This window comes from Erythrolamprus reginae, chromosome 1 (genome assembly GCF_031021105.1).
Source record: "Erythrolamprus reginae isolate rEryReg1 chromosome 1, rEryReg1.hap1, whole genome shotgun sequence".
NCBI lineage: Eukaryota > Metazoa > Chordata > Lepidosauria > Squamata > Dipsadidae > Erythrolamprus > Erythrolamprus reginae.
Genome location: NC_091950.1, coordinates 396,516,586 through 396,531,054, shown reverse-complemented (window position 1 = coordinate 396,531,054; position 14,469 = coordinate 396,516,586). Strand labels below are relative to the sequence as shown.

At 42.6% G+C, this 14,469-nt stretch overlaps 1 protein-coding gene across 1 annotated transcript in view; it reads left to right on the top strand.

The window, feature by feature from the left end:
* STX1A (syntaxin 1A) overlaps window positions 1-14,469 on the top strand; it is a 114,814-nt gene that overhangs the window by 70,281 nt on the left and 30,064 nt on the right. Inside the window, exons 4-6 of the mRNA XM_070742137.1 lie at window positions 8,325-8,399; window positions 11,140-11,213; window positions 13,830-13,938. Of these exons, the coding sequence (XP_070598238.1) occupies window positions 8,325-8,399; window positions 11,140-11,213; window positions 13,830-13,938 (258 nt within the window). The remainder of the gene's footprint in view (window positions 1-8,324; window positions 8,400-11,139; window positions 11,214-13,829; window positions 13,939-14,469) is intronic.

The following is a 14,469-nucleotide window of genomic DNA, read 5'->3' as shown; positions in this document are numbered from 1 at the left end:
ATAAAGCCCTTCATGGCATCGGACCAGAATATCTCCGGGACCGTCTTCTGCCGCACGAATCCCAGCAACGGCTTAGGTCCCCACAGAGTTGGCCTTCTCCGGGTCCCGTCGACTAAACAATGCCGTTTGGCGGGACCCAGGGGAAGAGCCTTCTCTGTGGCGGCCCCGACCCTCTGGAACCAACTCCCCCCGGATATCAGGGTTGCCCCCACCCTCCTTGCCTTTCGTAAGCTCCTTAAAACCCACCTCTGTCGTCAGGCATGGGGGAAGTGAGATATTCCCTTCCCCCTAGGCTTATAAAATTTATGCATGGTATGTCTGTTTGTATGATTGGTCTCTTAAATTGGGGTTTTTAAAATTAGTTTTTATATTAGATTTGTTACATTTGTCTTTTTTACTGCTGTTAGCCGCCCCAAGACTGCGGAGAGGGGTGGCATACAAATCTAATAAATAAATAAATAAATAAATAAATAAATAAACTGAGAAAGAAGGCTTTTAATTTTCTTTTTGCTCATCCCTCTATGTTCCTCCTAGTTTTGCATGGCCTCATTTGATGGAGAAGCATCACATTGAACAGCTGTTTTGCCTCATTTTTTTCATTCTGCCATAATAATTATATCACTTCATAATAAATAACCTTGTGAATTGCTCATTTTATTTTTAGTTATCATCGTGGGAAAAAATAGATACAGTTAGCTATTTTTTCTCTTTAGGCAGGAGAAGGCCCTTTCGGTACCCAGCATTCCATTGTTAAATAATTTCAGCATCCTATTAATATTTGCTACTTATTAATAAAACATTTGGTGTACTGTAAACCACATGGAAGAGAGTAACGGCATTTTGATGTCCATTAAATGGGCAGGCGTGATTTGGGAAGAGAGAGATATTTGGATGTGAGAGCTTCTTTTCTATTTTTGCCATTTTAAGTAGTCCAAGTGGATTTTAATGAATATTTGAGTTTTGTTTTTTTGTTGGCAATTAGTGAACTGTTCTATCAGTGTACAGTAATTTGCTGCTGAATTTCAACATCATAGCCCATAGGAGGAAGAGCTTCAGGAAACTCAAAAATTAAGGATCAGGTACAGAATAACTTCCTGGACAGTAGACATAGATACCAATAAAAGAGAATATTTATAGTTCAAGATTGAACTGTGGGATCTTTGATGCTCTCTGAGCTTTGATGGTTTTTTGCAGACAAAATTGGCTCAATTGCAAAAAAAAAGAAAAAAGGAAACACCCAGTCAACCAAGCTCAGAGACCCACAAGAACCCCCCAATGGAAATATATATATATATGTTATGGTTAGCTCTGGCCCAGCTCCTGCCCCAAGGAATGTGCAGGTGGATGTGGGGGAGCCTGTTTTGCTCCCGATGGAATCTGCCGACGAAGCCTCCTCTGACCAAGGAAGTGTGAGTGACAGGGAAGAGGGGAGTTTGGCAGACAGCCCAGGAGGAGATCAATCATCTGTATCATCCCTGGATTCTGAACAAGAATTAATGACACATCCACGCATGCGTAGAGTGATGCATAGGAGACAACAACTGAAGGATTATTACAAGAGAAAATGAGGCCGCCTGTGGTTGGGTGGGGCTGCTGTAATTAGTGCTACAGATAAAAGTGCAGCTTGGTGTTTTAGCCTCATGGCAGTTTATCTGATTCATTGTTTCGTCAAGATCGTGGTTTTTGTGTTGTTCAAGATTGTGTGGGGACTCTCTGGACTTTAGAATTGGACTCAATTTCCCAGTTATTGGGTGAGCAATTGGATTGCATTTAACCTGTGCCTTGTGTGTACCAGAAAATCCCTTTGACATTTAAAAAGGGAGCTGTTTCTGTTTTTCTGTTTATAAAAACGTTTGGGTTTTCCTTTTATCGTGTGGTGTGTAATTACGGGCGGTGGAAACACACCGGCAGAACATATATATATATATATATATATATAAATATTGCAGTTTATTAGAAACTCACACATTGTCTTAAATCAGTAGTCAGGAAGCACTTTTTCCAACTAAAACTATCTATTAAAATGTATAACCTTTTGCAACTCATGAAAGCTTATGCCTTTTTAGTCAAATTTGTTAACTGGAAAATATGCTATCGGTGTCCTGATTTTTGCCCCATAGACTAATAATACAGTTTTTTCTACAAGGGTCATAATTTACCAACTTCTCTGTTATTGCAAGTAAAGTTATTGAATAAGCTTAGCAAATACATTTCCTCTTTAGAAAGCTGCAAGGCGGCAGGTTCTGGACAAGCTACAAAATAGATAAAAGAAGTTTAAAAGCACTTTAAAAGCACCATTTGGCTGGGATGCTATAGGGTTCCTGCTTAGGCAGGGGGTTGGACTTGATGACCCGCGTGGTCCCTTCCAACTCTAACAATCAATCAATCAATCAATCAATCAATCAATCAACAAACAAACAAACTTCAGAATTGTGGGCTTAAGCCTATCTCAGATGTTTCTCTTGAGTTCTTCATGTGCTGATGATGGTGCATCTATGCCATGGATTAGGAAAGCATTTAAAGCCCTTCATGGCATTGGACCAGAATATCTCCGAGACCGCCTCCTGCCGCACGAATCCCAGCGACCGATCAGGTCCCACAGAGTGGGCCTTCTCCGGGTCCCGTCAACTAAACAATGTCGGTTGGCGGGCCCCAGGGGAAGAGCCTTCTCTGTGGTGGCACCGGCCCTCTGGAACCAACTCCCCCCGGAGATTAGAACTGCCCCTACTCTTCCTGCCTTCCGTAAACTCCTTAAAACCCACCTTTGCCGTCAGGCATGGGGGAACTGAAACATCTTCCCCTGGGCATGTTTAATTTATATATGGTATGCTTGTGTGTATGTCTGTTAGTATATGGGGTCTTTTAAATCTTTTAATTTTAAATTTGTTAGATTATTTATGATTTGTTTCCACGTGTTGTGAGCCGCCCCGAGTCTTCGGAGAGGGGCAGCATACAAATCTAAGTAATAAAATAAATAAATAAAAATAAACTAAAAATTAGGTGGGAATTCGTCCGTCCCACTTAATCCAGAAGATGGAACGCTTATCTGTCATGATCAATGATGCAGTAGATGATTTGAGCTTGTCTGGAGAAGAGATGAAGTATGGCGGTGTGATTCTGAGAGACGCCAGGCTGAGATTTGTTCTCCTTGCATCCTTGGGGCCAATCTCTGCTGCTCTTGCCAGTGTTGCTTGGTTACACTGGCAGCATTTAGAGCTCCAGGTGACAACAACTATCTCATGGGGGGGTTAAGAGGGAAACACAGTTGTTGCACCTGCCACTTTCTGTGCCAAGCTACATCCGTTTGTTGCTTTGTTTATTATTATTATTATTATTATTATTATTATTATTATTATTAATTAGATTTGTATGCCGCCCCTCTCTGAGGACTCGGAGCGGCTCACAACAACAATACATAATGTACAAATCTAATTTTAAAATAACAATTTAAAACCCTTATTATAAAAAAAACACAACCTAACAAACCATACATAAAAAACCATAGTAGCTAAGGGGCATATCGGTTTCCCCATGCCTGGCGACATAAGTGGGTTTTCAGGACTTTGCGAAAGGCAAGGAGGGTGGGGGCAGCCCTAATCTCTGGGAGGAGTTGATTCCAGAGGGCTGGAGCCACCACAGAGAAGGCTCTTCCCCTGGGTCCCGCCAGACAGCATTGTTTAGTCATCGGGACCTGGAGAAGGCCAACTCTGTGGGACCTAATCGATCGCTGGGATTCGTGTGGCAGAAGGCGGTCCCGGAGATAATCTGGTCTGATGCCATGAAGGGCTTAATGGATTTCTATGCCACCCCTCTCTGAAGATTCAGGGTGGTTTACACCATATAATAAAAAATAATAAAATACAGTGGAAAATCCAATTAATTAACTAAATAACTAACCTAAAATCCCTAATATTTTAAAAATCAATCGTACACATTCAGACTTCAGCCATACATAACATTCATTGGCCAGGGGACCTAAGATTTAATCGCCCCAAGTCTGGTGAGATAAATGAGTCTTAAAACTATTACTGAAGGCGAGGAGGGTGGGGGCAGTGCAAATCTCTTCGGGGAGCTGGTTCCAGAGTGCCGCGGCCCCCACAGAAAAGGCTCTTCCCCTAGGTCCCGCCAAGCAACATTGTCTGGTTGACGGGACCTGGAGAAGGCCAACTCTGTGGGACCTAACCGGTCGCTGAGATTCATATGGCAGAAGGCGGTTCCGCAAGTAATCTGGCCCGATTAGTTGTGATCAACATGAAGATAGGGAGACTCAACCGGAAGATTGCAGAGAAGGAGCACCAAAATTACTGTCTCTCTTCTGCAAGGAGCCCTTAGAAGGCCATACGACAGTGATGGCGAACCTAGGGGATGGATGCCACAGGTGGCACACGGAGCCATATCCAAGGCACATGAGGCATTGCTGTATGTCAGTCCGCTACCCATCTACTTACAGGACCGCCTTCTGCCACATGAATCCCAGCGATCGGTTAGGTCCCACAGGGGAAGAGCCTTCTCTGTGGCGGCCCCGGCCCTCTAGAATCAGCTCCCTCCAGAGATTCACACTGCCTCTACCCTCCTCGCCTTTCGCAAGTGTCTTAAAACTCACTTATGTCACCAGGCTTGGGGCAATTAGATCAAGCCTCCCCCCCCACCCCCCGTTTACTTAATGTGATGTGTGGTTGTGAATGAATTGGCTGACTGATTTTAATATATTGGGATTTTAGTTGTAATTTTTAATTCATTAGATTTGTTGTTGCATTGTTTATATTGTATCTTGTGAGCCGCCCCGAGTCTCCAGAGAAGGGTGGCATGCAAATTGAAAAAATAATAATAATATTTATTATTTATTTATTTAATTAGATGATGCTGATGATGATGATGATGATAATGATAATAATAATAATAATAATAATAATAATAATAATAATAATAGACACACTAGAGGGACTGGTCTCTGGGTATCACACGACTTTCGTTGCCAATGACAATTCGTTGTTTTGACAATGACAATAAAATTATTATTATTATTGTTGTTGTTGTTGTTGTTATTATTATTATTATTATTATTATTATTATTATTATTATTATTATAGCTAATTTTCAGTCACCTTTTTGGCTATTTTTGTTCCCCCCAGGCTTCAGGAAAGTCCCCTGAACCCTGAGGACAGTGAAAAATGGTCCAGTGGGCCATTACCAATTGTCCAGAGGCCTCAATGAGGCCTATGCACATGCGCAGAATGGCAGTGCAAGGGGGTTGTGCACATGCACAGGGACAGTGCAGAGGTTTTGTATGATGAGTGTGGGCATGCAGGTGCAGGCTATCACACTCGCACACACCCTTTTGGCACCTGAGCCAAAAAAGGTTCACCATCACTGCCACAGGACTTAGGAAAGAAATGATCTAGGTTGCTTTTGCAAATGTGCTAAATGCTAAGACTCTGCAACCAATGTATTTGGTAACCTTGTGTTCTGCCGGGCTCTCTGGTATGAGCCTCCCGAAAATTCAAGGGTACGAATTTCAGACACACACACGTTTGAAAATTCAAAACAATGTTCTTTATCACAAAATTCAAAATAAACTAAGCACTCTTTTTGTATTGCAAAGAGCACTCGTCCCAAAACAACCTGGTAGTCTGTACAATTCCTTTAATCAGTCCTTAAGTACTTAGCTTGCAGCTGTGAAGAAACGTCACAGCCCTTCTTCTTGCACGAAGTGAAACACACACACACTTGCTCTGCTTTGGTTTCAAAGTCATGAAAAATCAACAAACAAAGTCCAGAAACAGCAAGGCAGTCCTGAAGAACAACGATCAGATAATCTTCCACACCGGCCAAACCCACACGCTGCTATTTGTATCAGCAGCTCTAATTACTAGAGCCCCACCCAAACACAGGTGGCCGCTCTTATCTCCTGTAATATGCCCTCAATTGGTCTCTTCTACGCATAACTGTGCGCCTGCGTGGGTCCAAGACTTCCGCCATCCGAATCGACCGAAGATAATGGAGATTGGCTTCCTGGGCTGTGTGCCAAGCCCCCCTCTTCCCAAGTCACCCCCACCTTTTTCTTCGTCCGAGGAAACTGAACTACCTGACTCTGTCGGCAATAAAACAGGCCTATGACATGTTGAAGTTTCCCCTGCATCCACCTCCACATTCCCTGGGGCAGGAGCTGGGCCAGAGCCACCACAACACCTTGCAACCAATGTATTTGGTAAACATGCTAAACGTCAAACCTTTGCAACCATTGTATTTGGTAACATTATAAAACCAGAAGAAAAAAGTGTATCATGTTGTAAATATGGTAGTTGGTTAATACAGCAATGGCTGGATTCCCACAGGACGCTGATTCATAAACTGTCACACTGATGGTTTGGTTTAACATGTTATGTGAGCCATCTTGAAAGAGAAAAGATGAATGACAGTGGGAGGTTTATATAAACCTATAAAGATTTATGTGATGAATCTCATGCAGAAAAATGACATACACACACCTTTAGTTGGAGATGTTAGGATGGATAAAAATGTATAATTTATAGAATTTCTACTGCAAGATGTGATGGCCACTGACACTAGATGACAGGTGTGTTACATTGATGTGGCTAAACACTTATGAATCTCCAGGAGCTGTGGATTAAGGTCATGGTGACATTTGAAGGGGGTTGGTTGGGAACATTTTGGTCATTTGGGGAATTGAAGAATTTAGGTAACTTACAAGGGGGAAGTACTGTATTTTTTGGAATATAAAACACACTGGGGTATAAGATGCATTTTAGTTTTGGGGGAGGAAAACAAGGGGGGGGATCTGCCTCTGCCTCCCAGCAATTTGCTTCCCAGCAAACAGCAAAGAGTACAAATGATATACAGTGTTTGCTGTGTATTTCTGTGCGTGTGTATCTGACCTATAGAAATAGCAAAGAATTGGAGAAATGTACATTATGGCAATATATTAATGCCAGAAAGTTTTTCTTAAATGTAGTCACACTAATTTCTCCCAATTATTATTATTATTATTATTAATAATAATAATAATAATAATAATAATAATAATTTATTAGATTTGTATGCCGCCCCTCTCCAAGGACTGGGGGCGGCTCACAACAATAAATCTATTTAAATAGATCTACTCCAAACATGACTAAGTCAGGGTTTAACTCAGCTGCCATATCTTAATACTAAAAAAGGACACTGTAACATTTCAGATTATACTTTTATAGGTCTTTAAAATTGATGTGGCTTTCTGAAAGTATATATTATTCTCTGCTATTTTTTAAAAAAGTTACAATAGTACTGGGCCTCTTCAGATCAAGCATTTATTTTAAAAAGCTTCTTTATTTTGTTACGTTGTCTAGAACAGTGATTTTCAACCTTTTTTGAGCTGCGGCACATTTTTACATTTACAAAATCCTGGGGCACACCACCAACCAAAATGACACAAAATGACACTCTAACACTAGTGGTGGCAACATTTGCCTCCAGACCTGACAAGGATTAGAAATCGGGATCATGGGGAGTAGTAGCAGCTTCAACTACTCACCGCGGCCACACAATGAAAAGTGTGCGGCAGCCCAAGCGGGGACCTTCCTGGGTGTGGATGAGAGGCGGCCTGCTATTGGTTCATCGCTAGTGGTCGGGATGAATCCTAGAAGGTGATTGGTCAGTGAGCGTTCCCTGTGCCTCCACTCTTCCTGGGAATGTTTATGTTCGGATGGAGGTGGCTGGCGGCTCCCCTCCATGGGAAACCCCACCTCTGGACTTCCGTGTTTTTGTGATGCTGCAGGGGAATCCCAGCGAAATTGCAGCATCGAAAAAACACGCAAGTCCTCAAAACCCCACCTCCGGACTTCCGTGTATTTGTCATGCTGCGATTTCGCTGAGGCTCCCCTCACTGGGAAACCCCACCTCCGGACTTCCGTTGCCAGTGAAGCACCCATTTTTGCACTGCTGGGATTCCCCTGCAGCATCGCAAAAACACAGAAGTCCAGAGGTGGTGTTTCCCATGGAGGGGAGTCTCAGGGGAATCCCAGCAGCGTGAAAACGGGCACTTCGCTGGCAACAGAAGTCCGGAGATGGGGCATCCCAGTGGCGGCAGCTTGGGTTTGTAAGATGAAAATAGTTTGGAAGAAGAGGCAAAAAAATATTAAACCCCGTGTTTGTATTTCAAAAAAATTGTATGACGAGGGGTTTGTAAGACGAGGTATCACTGTATTAGCCAATTACAAATATGTTCATTCCAAAGCCCGGTGTAACAGAAAAAGCCAAAATGTATGCAATATGGATGTGTTTGTGCGTTTATGTCCAAGTCACCAATTTCAATGTTTCCCTTCTAGAAACCAAGGAGGAGCTGGAGGAATTGATGTCCGATATCAAGAAAACAGCCAACAAAGTGCGCTCCAAGCTAAAGAGTTGAGTATCTGATGTGGGTATAAGGAGAGAGAGCAGGCCAGCCCTTGCGTAACTGAAATTGGAATTGTTTAGGGGCTTCCAAGTCTCTCCCTGATTTGACACAATGGATAATAAAGTGGCACACGTTTGAAGAGGCTCCTGCTGTGCTTGGAGCTGCTCAGAGAGACATTCATTCATTCATTCATTCATTCATTTATTGAATTTGTATGCCGCCCCTCTCTGCAGACTCGGGGCGGCTAACAACAATGATAAAAACAACATGTAACAATCCAATTTAATAAAACAACTAAAAACCCTTCTTTATAAAAACCAAACATACACACAAACATACCATGCATAACTTATAATGGCCTAGGGGAAGGAATATCTTAACTCCCCCATGCCTGGTGACAAAGGTGGGTCTTGAGTAGTTTGCGAAAGACAAGGAGGGTGGGGGCCGTTCTAATCTCTGGGGGGAGTTGTTCCAGAGGGCCAAGGCCGCCACAGAGAAGGCTCTTCCCCTGTGCTGCCTTAGTGGGAAAGAAGTACCAGAGCCCGAAGGAGAAGCTAGAGAGGACATGGAAAGTTAAGGCTAAAGTAATGGTGGTGATAAGAACTCGGTGCTGATAGGGACTCAAGAACATATTTGGGACTGTGACTCCTAAGCTGGGAGAGTGACCCCAACAGATCCCAGGGACAACATCAAAACTATCTCTCTAGACCAGTGATGGAGAACCTTTTTTACCTCAGGGGCCAAAAGAGCGTGGGCATGTGCTGTCACGCATACGTGAGTGCCCACACCCATAATTCAATGCCTGGGGAGGGCGAAAACAGCTTCCTCCATCCCCTGGAGGCCCTCTGGAGGCAGGAAATGGCCTGTTTCCCAACTTCTGGTGGGCCCAGTAGGCACGTTTCGCCCTCCCGAGGCTCCTCCACCACCACCACCTGGAGGCTCTCTGGAAGCCAGAAACGCCCTCCCAGAGCCTCTGTGCGAGCCAAAAATCAGCTGGTCGGCACACACATGCATGTTTGAGCTGAACTAGGGCAACGACTCGCGGGCCAGCAGATATGGCTCCATGGGCCACCTGTGGCATCTGTGCCATAGGTTCGCCATCACTGCTCTAGAAGAATGCAGTGGTAGGAATAGCTAAGATACTGTTCAGAATCCTCAAACTTCCAAGCCTCTGGTGGAGCAGTGTTCCCAACCTTGGCAACTTGAAGATATTTGGACTTCTGGGAGTTGAAGTCCAGATATCTTCAAGTTGCCAAGGTTGGGAAACACTGTGGTAGAGGACCCACAATTGAGGAAGGCACAGATCATCCATTCCGTATGTGTAACAAGGGAATATGTACCCCTTAAATAGATTAACTTGCCTCCTCGATAGACATCACAGCTCACTTCCCAAAACGAGTAGTAATTGATCAACAGTTCATGAAGTCTCAAGTTCAGATATCTTCTCCACCGTAGGTGCTCCCTAAATGATTGTGAATTCCTTGTTCTTTGCTTAGCCAATCAATCTGAGAGCTTGACAAAGGTGTTACAGAATTGAAAGCTCTAAGCACACATTTTTCTGTTTGTACAAGTGATCCATGAGTAATGATAAAGAATGCTAAAGGGTCACATATGGGGGGAAAAATCTCACTTTTTTCCATTCTGAAGCTTCTAATCTTTTCATGAAACTTTTAAAAGCACTTTCAATTGTGCTTGGAGAAAATCTTTGAATCGAGCTGATTGTGAGGAAGCTACCTTCCCTAGCTAGTAAAGCTAGGAATATATACTGCTCAAAAAAATAAAGGGAACACTCAAACAGTGTTCCCTCTAATTTTTTTGGGGGGTGGGCGGAAAAGTATAGTGTCTGAGCGGCAGTCCCTTCGGGACTGGGCGGCACAGAAATAATAAACAAACAAACAAATAACCCACCCTGTTTTGCCTCAGAGAATTTCAAAATAAAATACTGTACTCTGTGTCTATAACCGTGAGCTCATAATAGGGCAACTCTATCAATATCAAAATGCCACTTAAATAGTTGAGCTAGTTTCAAACTAGATTTTGATTTTCTTTCTCTCTTCCTTACTCCCATTCTTTTTCTTTCTCTTTTCCTTCCTCTCTTTTTTCTATCTGTTTCCCTCTCTTCCTCTCTCTCTCCTTCCCTCTCAGCTTCTGGGCAGGTTTGGAAAACTCTGAGTTGATGATGATTTTTAAGTGAGCGATTTCTCACTGCTCAGCTTAGACACATCATAGATCTGAATGAATGAAATATTCTCATTGAATATTTCATTTGCACAACTATTCCATTTGCACAACAGCATGTGAAATTGATTGTCAATCAGTGTTGCTTCCTAAGTGGTCAGTTTGGTTTCACAGAGGTTTGATTTACTTGGAGTTATATTCTGTTGTTTAAGTGTTCCTTTTATTTATTTTTTGTGCAGTGTGTGTGTGTGTGTATACACACTGCATTTTTTTTAAAAAAACAGTTATGTATTTGAGTATTAGGGTTCACCTTTGCTGGCCCAGATTTTGATTTTTTTAAAAAAAGAATACAAACAAATCACTGCAACTCTCTAATGTAGCCTACAGGTGATAACTTGCCAGGTGCAAATTTTAAAAATGGGTCATTTATAGTTGGTTCCTTCTATTCTGGAGGGTTATTTTTAGTCCAGTCTGAAATGGATGTTCTGCAGGCAGAGAAGGAGAGACAGAGAGGGGCCATCTGTTTACTCTGTAATGTGTTTTTTTCTTCCTTCTCTGCTTTTTCTTAGGTATTGAACAAAGTATTGAACAAGAGGAAGGGCTGAACAGATCATCAGCCGACTTGAGAATAAGAAAAACTCAGGTGGGTCCCTTTCTAAAAAGCCACGTTGCCTATCAATTCAGAGGTTTTCGTGCACAGATAACCAGGATGATCAAATGGTAGATTACTTTTAAAAATCCTATAGCTTTTGAAAACGGCTGTATGATCTTCATGTTAGCTGGAATGTCTCCCATGACACATTGTGCTGATGCCCAAAACTTAGAGCTGTTGGGAAAGACTGTGAGTTTGACATTCTCCTCCCTACATTGTCTAAATCAGTGATATTCAACCTTTTTTAAGCTGCGGCACATTTTTTACATCTATAAAATCCTGGGGCACACCGCCAACCAAAATGACACAAATGACACTCTAACACAGTACATATTATACATATAGTTAATAATATAGAAACATAGAAACATAGAAGACTGACGGCAGAAAAAGACCTCATGGTCCATCTAGTCTGCCCTTATACTATTTCCTGTATTTTATCTTACAATGGATATAAGTTTATCCCAGGCATGTTTAAATTCAGTTACTGTGGATTTACCAACCACGTCTGCTGGAAGTTTGTTCCAAGGATCTACTACTCTTTCAGTAAAATAATATTTTCTCATGTTGCCTTTGATCATTCCCCCAACTAACTTCAGATTGTGTCCCCTTGTTCTTGTGTTCACTTTCCTATTAAAAACACTTCCCTCCTGGACCTTATTTAACCCTTTAATATATTTAAACGTTTCGATCCTGTCCCCCCTTTTCCTTCTGTCCTCCAGACTATACAGATTGAGTTCATGAAGTCTTTCCTGATACATTTTATGCTTAAGACCTTCCACCATTCTTGTTGCCCGTCTTTGGACCCGTTCAATTTTGTCAATATCTTTTTGTAGGTGAGGTCTCCAGAACTGAACACAGTACTCCAAATGTGGTCTCACCAGCACTCTATATAAGGGGATCACAATTTCCCTCTTCCTGCTTGTTATACCTCTAGCTATGCAGCCAGAGGTATTATACATATTATACATATAGTTAATAATATAGTTTCTAAAAGTATTTATACTCACTTAGTGTGAAACCTGGCCCTGTTTCGATGAACACAAACGGGATATCCTAGCAGGAATGGTAGTTTGGGGACCCATGATTAATTTCCCCACGGCACACCTGACCATGTCTCACTGCACGCTAGTGTGCCACAGCACACTGGTTGAAAAACACTGGTCTAAATGAGCCGTCCCGAGATTTGTATGCTGCCCCGAGTCTCTGGAGAGGGGCGGCATACAAATCCAATAAATAAAATAAAAAATAAATAAATAAAAAATAAATAAATAAATAAAAGGACTTATCTTTGCAAGGAATGAAGTCAAATCCAATCCTCCAGAGGTTGTCCAAACCTTATTTACATCATCATTTGACCTTTCTGAAACCAAACAGATTGATGATGCTCTGTGGAAGGTAAATAAGGAAATTACAGGGACACCATAGCCTGTTCCATAATCCTCTGAATATCCCAAATACAGTGGTACCTCTACTTACAAACTTAATTTGTTCCGTGACCAGGTTCTTAAGTGGAAAAAGTTTGTAAGAAGAAGCAATTTTTCCCATAGGAATCAATGTAAAAGCAAATAATGCATGCGATTGGGGAAACCACAGGGAGGGTGGAGGCCCTGTCTCCTCCTAGGAGATTCCTAGAGAAGCCCCATGGAGGCTTCTCCCTGCCTTTTCTGGCCCTGTTTCCTCCCAGGAGATTCCTAGAGAGGCCCCACGGCGGCTTCTCTCCACCTTTTCCAGCCCTGTTTCCTCCCAGGAGATTCTTAGAGAGGTCCCATGGAGGCTTCTCCCCACCTTTTCCGGCCCTGTTTCCTTCCAGGAGATTCCTAAAGAGGCCCCACGGAGGTTCTCCCCACCTTTTCTGGCCCTGTTTCCTCCCAGGAGATTCCTAGCGAGGTCCCACGGAGGCTTCTCCCCGCCTTTCCCGGCCCTGTTTCCTCTCAGGAGATTCCTAGAGAGGCCCCACGGAGGCTTCTCCCTGCCTTTTCTGGTTACAGTTTCAGAGGCTCGGGTTTGTAAGAGGAAAAATGGTTCTTGAGAAGAGGCAAAAAAATCTTGAACACCCGGTTCTTATCTGGAAAAGTTCATAAGTAGAGGTACCACTGTACAGTGTTGATGAGACTGTGAAATAAGGGATATTGAATGTTTTTGGGAGATTTAGCGTTTTACTTTCTCTTCCATCTATTCCAAGAATATAAAAAATAGACCAAGTGGGTCTTCATGTAGATTAATATTTAATTTTAATATCTAGCCATGTGGCTTCATGAATAGCCCATGAATAGGCACCATGGCTGTTTATTTGATAAGATATTTATTTGATATAAAGATATACATGAAAGGTCCATCTAACTTTGTCCTTTAGCAGTGATTGGTAAGCATCTCATTTCTCACAGGTTTGTTGCATCCTCTTTTCAAGCCATTAGCCATGATCTCTTATTTCATACATTCCATGGATTCAACATAGTATCAAAGAGCATGTTCTTTGTAAATTTATAAATTGAAGAAATCGGGATTTTTTTTTTACAGAAGGTTGTGGATGTATAAGCTAGCAGCACAACATAATTTTCAGAAATGTTCTGTTGTAACTTTGCCTCCCTCAACTTCCACCCCCAGCATTCCACCTTATCACGGAAGTTTGTGGAGGTGATGTCAGAATATAATACAACCCAGACCGATTACCGGGAGCGTTGTAAAGGAAGAATCCAAAGACAGCTGGAAATCAGTGAGTGTCTGTTGGCTTTCTATGAAATTTATGTTTTTGAGTAATCTTCTTCACTTAGCAGAGTACAGTGATACCTTGTCTTACAAACTTAATTGGTTCTGGGATGAGGTTCTTAAGGTGAAAAGTTTGTAAGACAAAACAATGTTTCCCATAGGAATCAATGGAAAAGCGATTCATGTGTACAAGCCCAAAATTCACCCCTTTTGCCAGCCGAAGTTCCCGATTTTGCGCTGCTGTGATTCCCCTAAGGCTCCCCTCCATGGGAAACCCCACCTCTGGACTTCTGTGTTTTTGCGATGCTGCGATTTCACTGAGGCTCCCCTTGCTGGAAAACCCCACCACCAGACGTCTGTTGCCAGAGAAGCGCCCGTTTTTGCGCTGCTGGGATTCCCCTGCTGGGATTCCCATGCAGCATCACAAAAACACAGAAGTCCGGAGGTGGTGTTTCCCATGGAGGGGAGCCTCAGGGAAATCCCAGCAGCGCAAAAATGGGTGCTTCACTGGCAACGGAAGTCCAGAGGCGGGGCATCC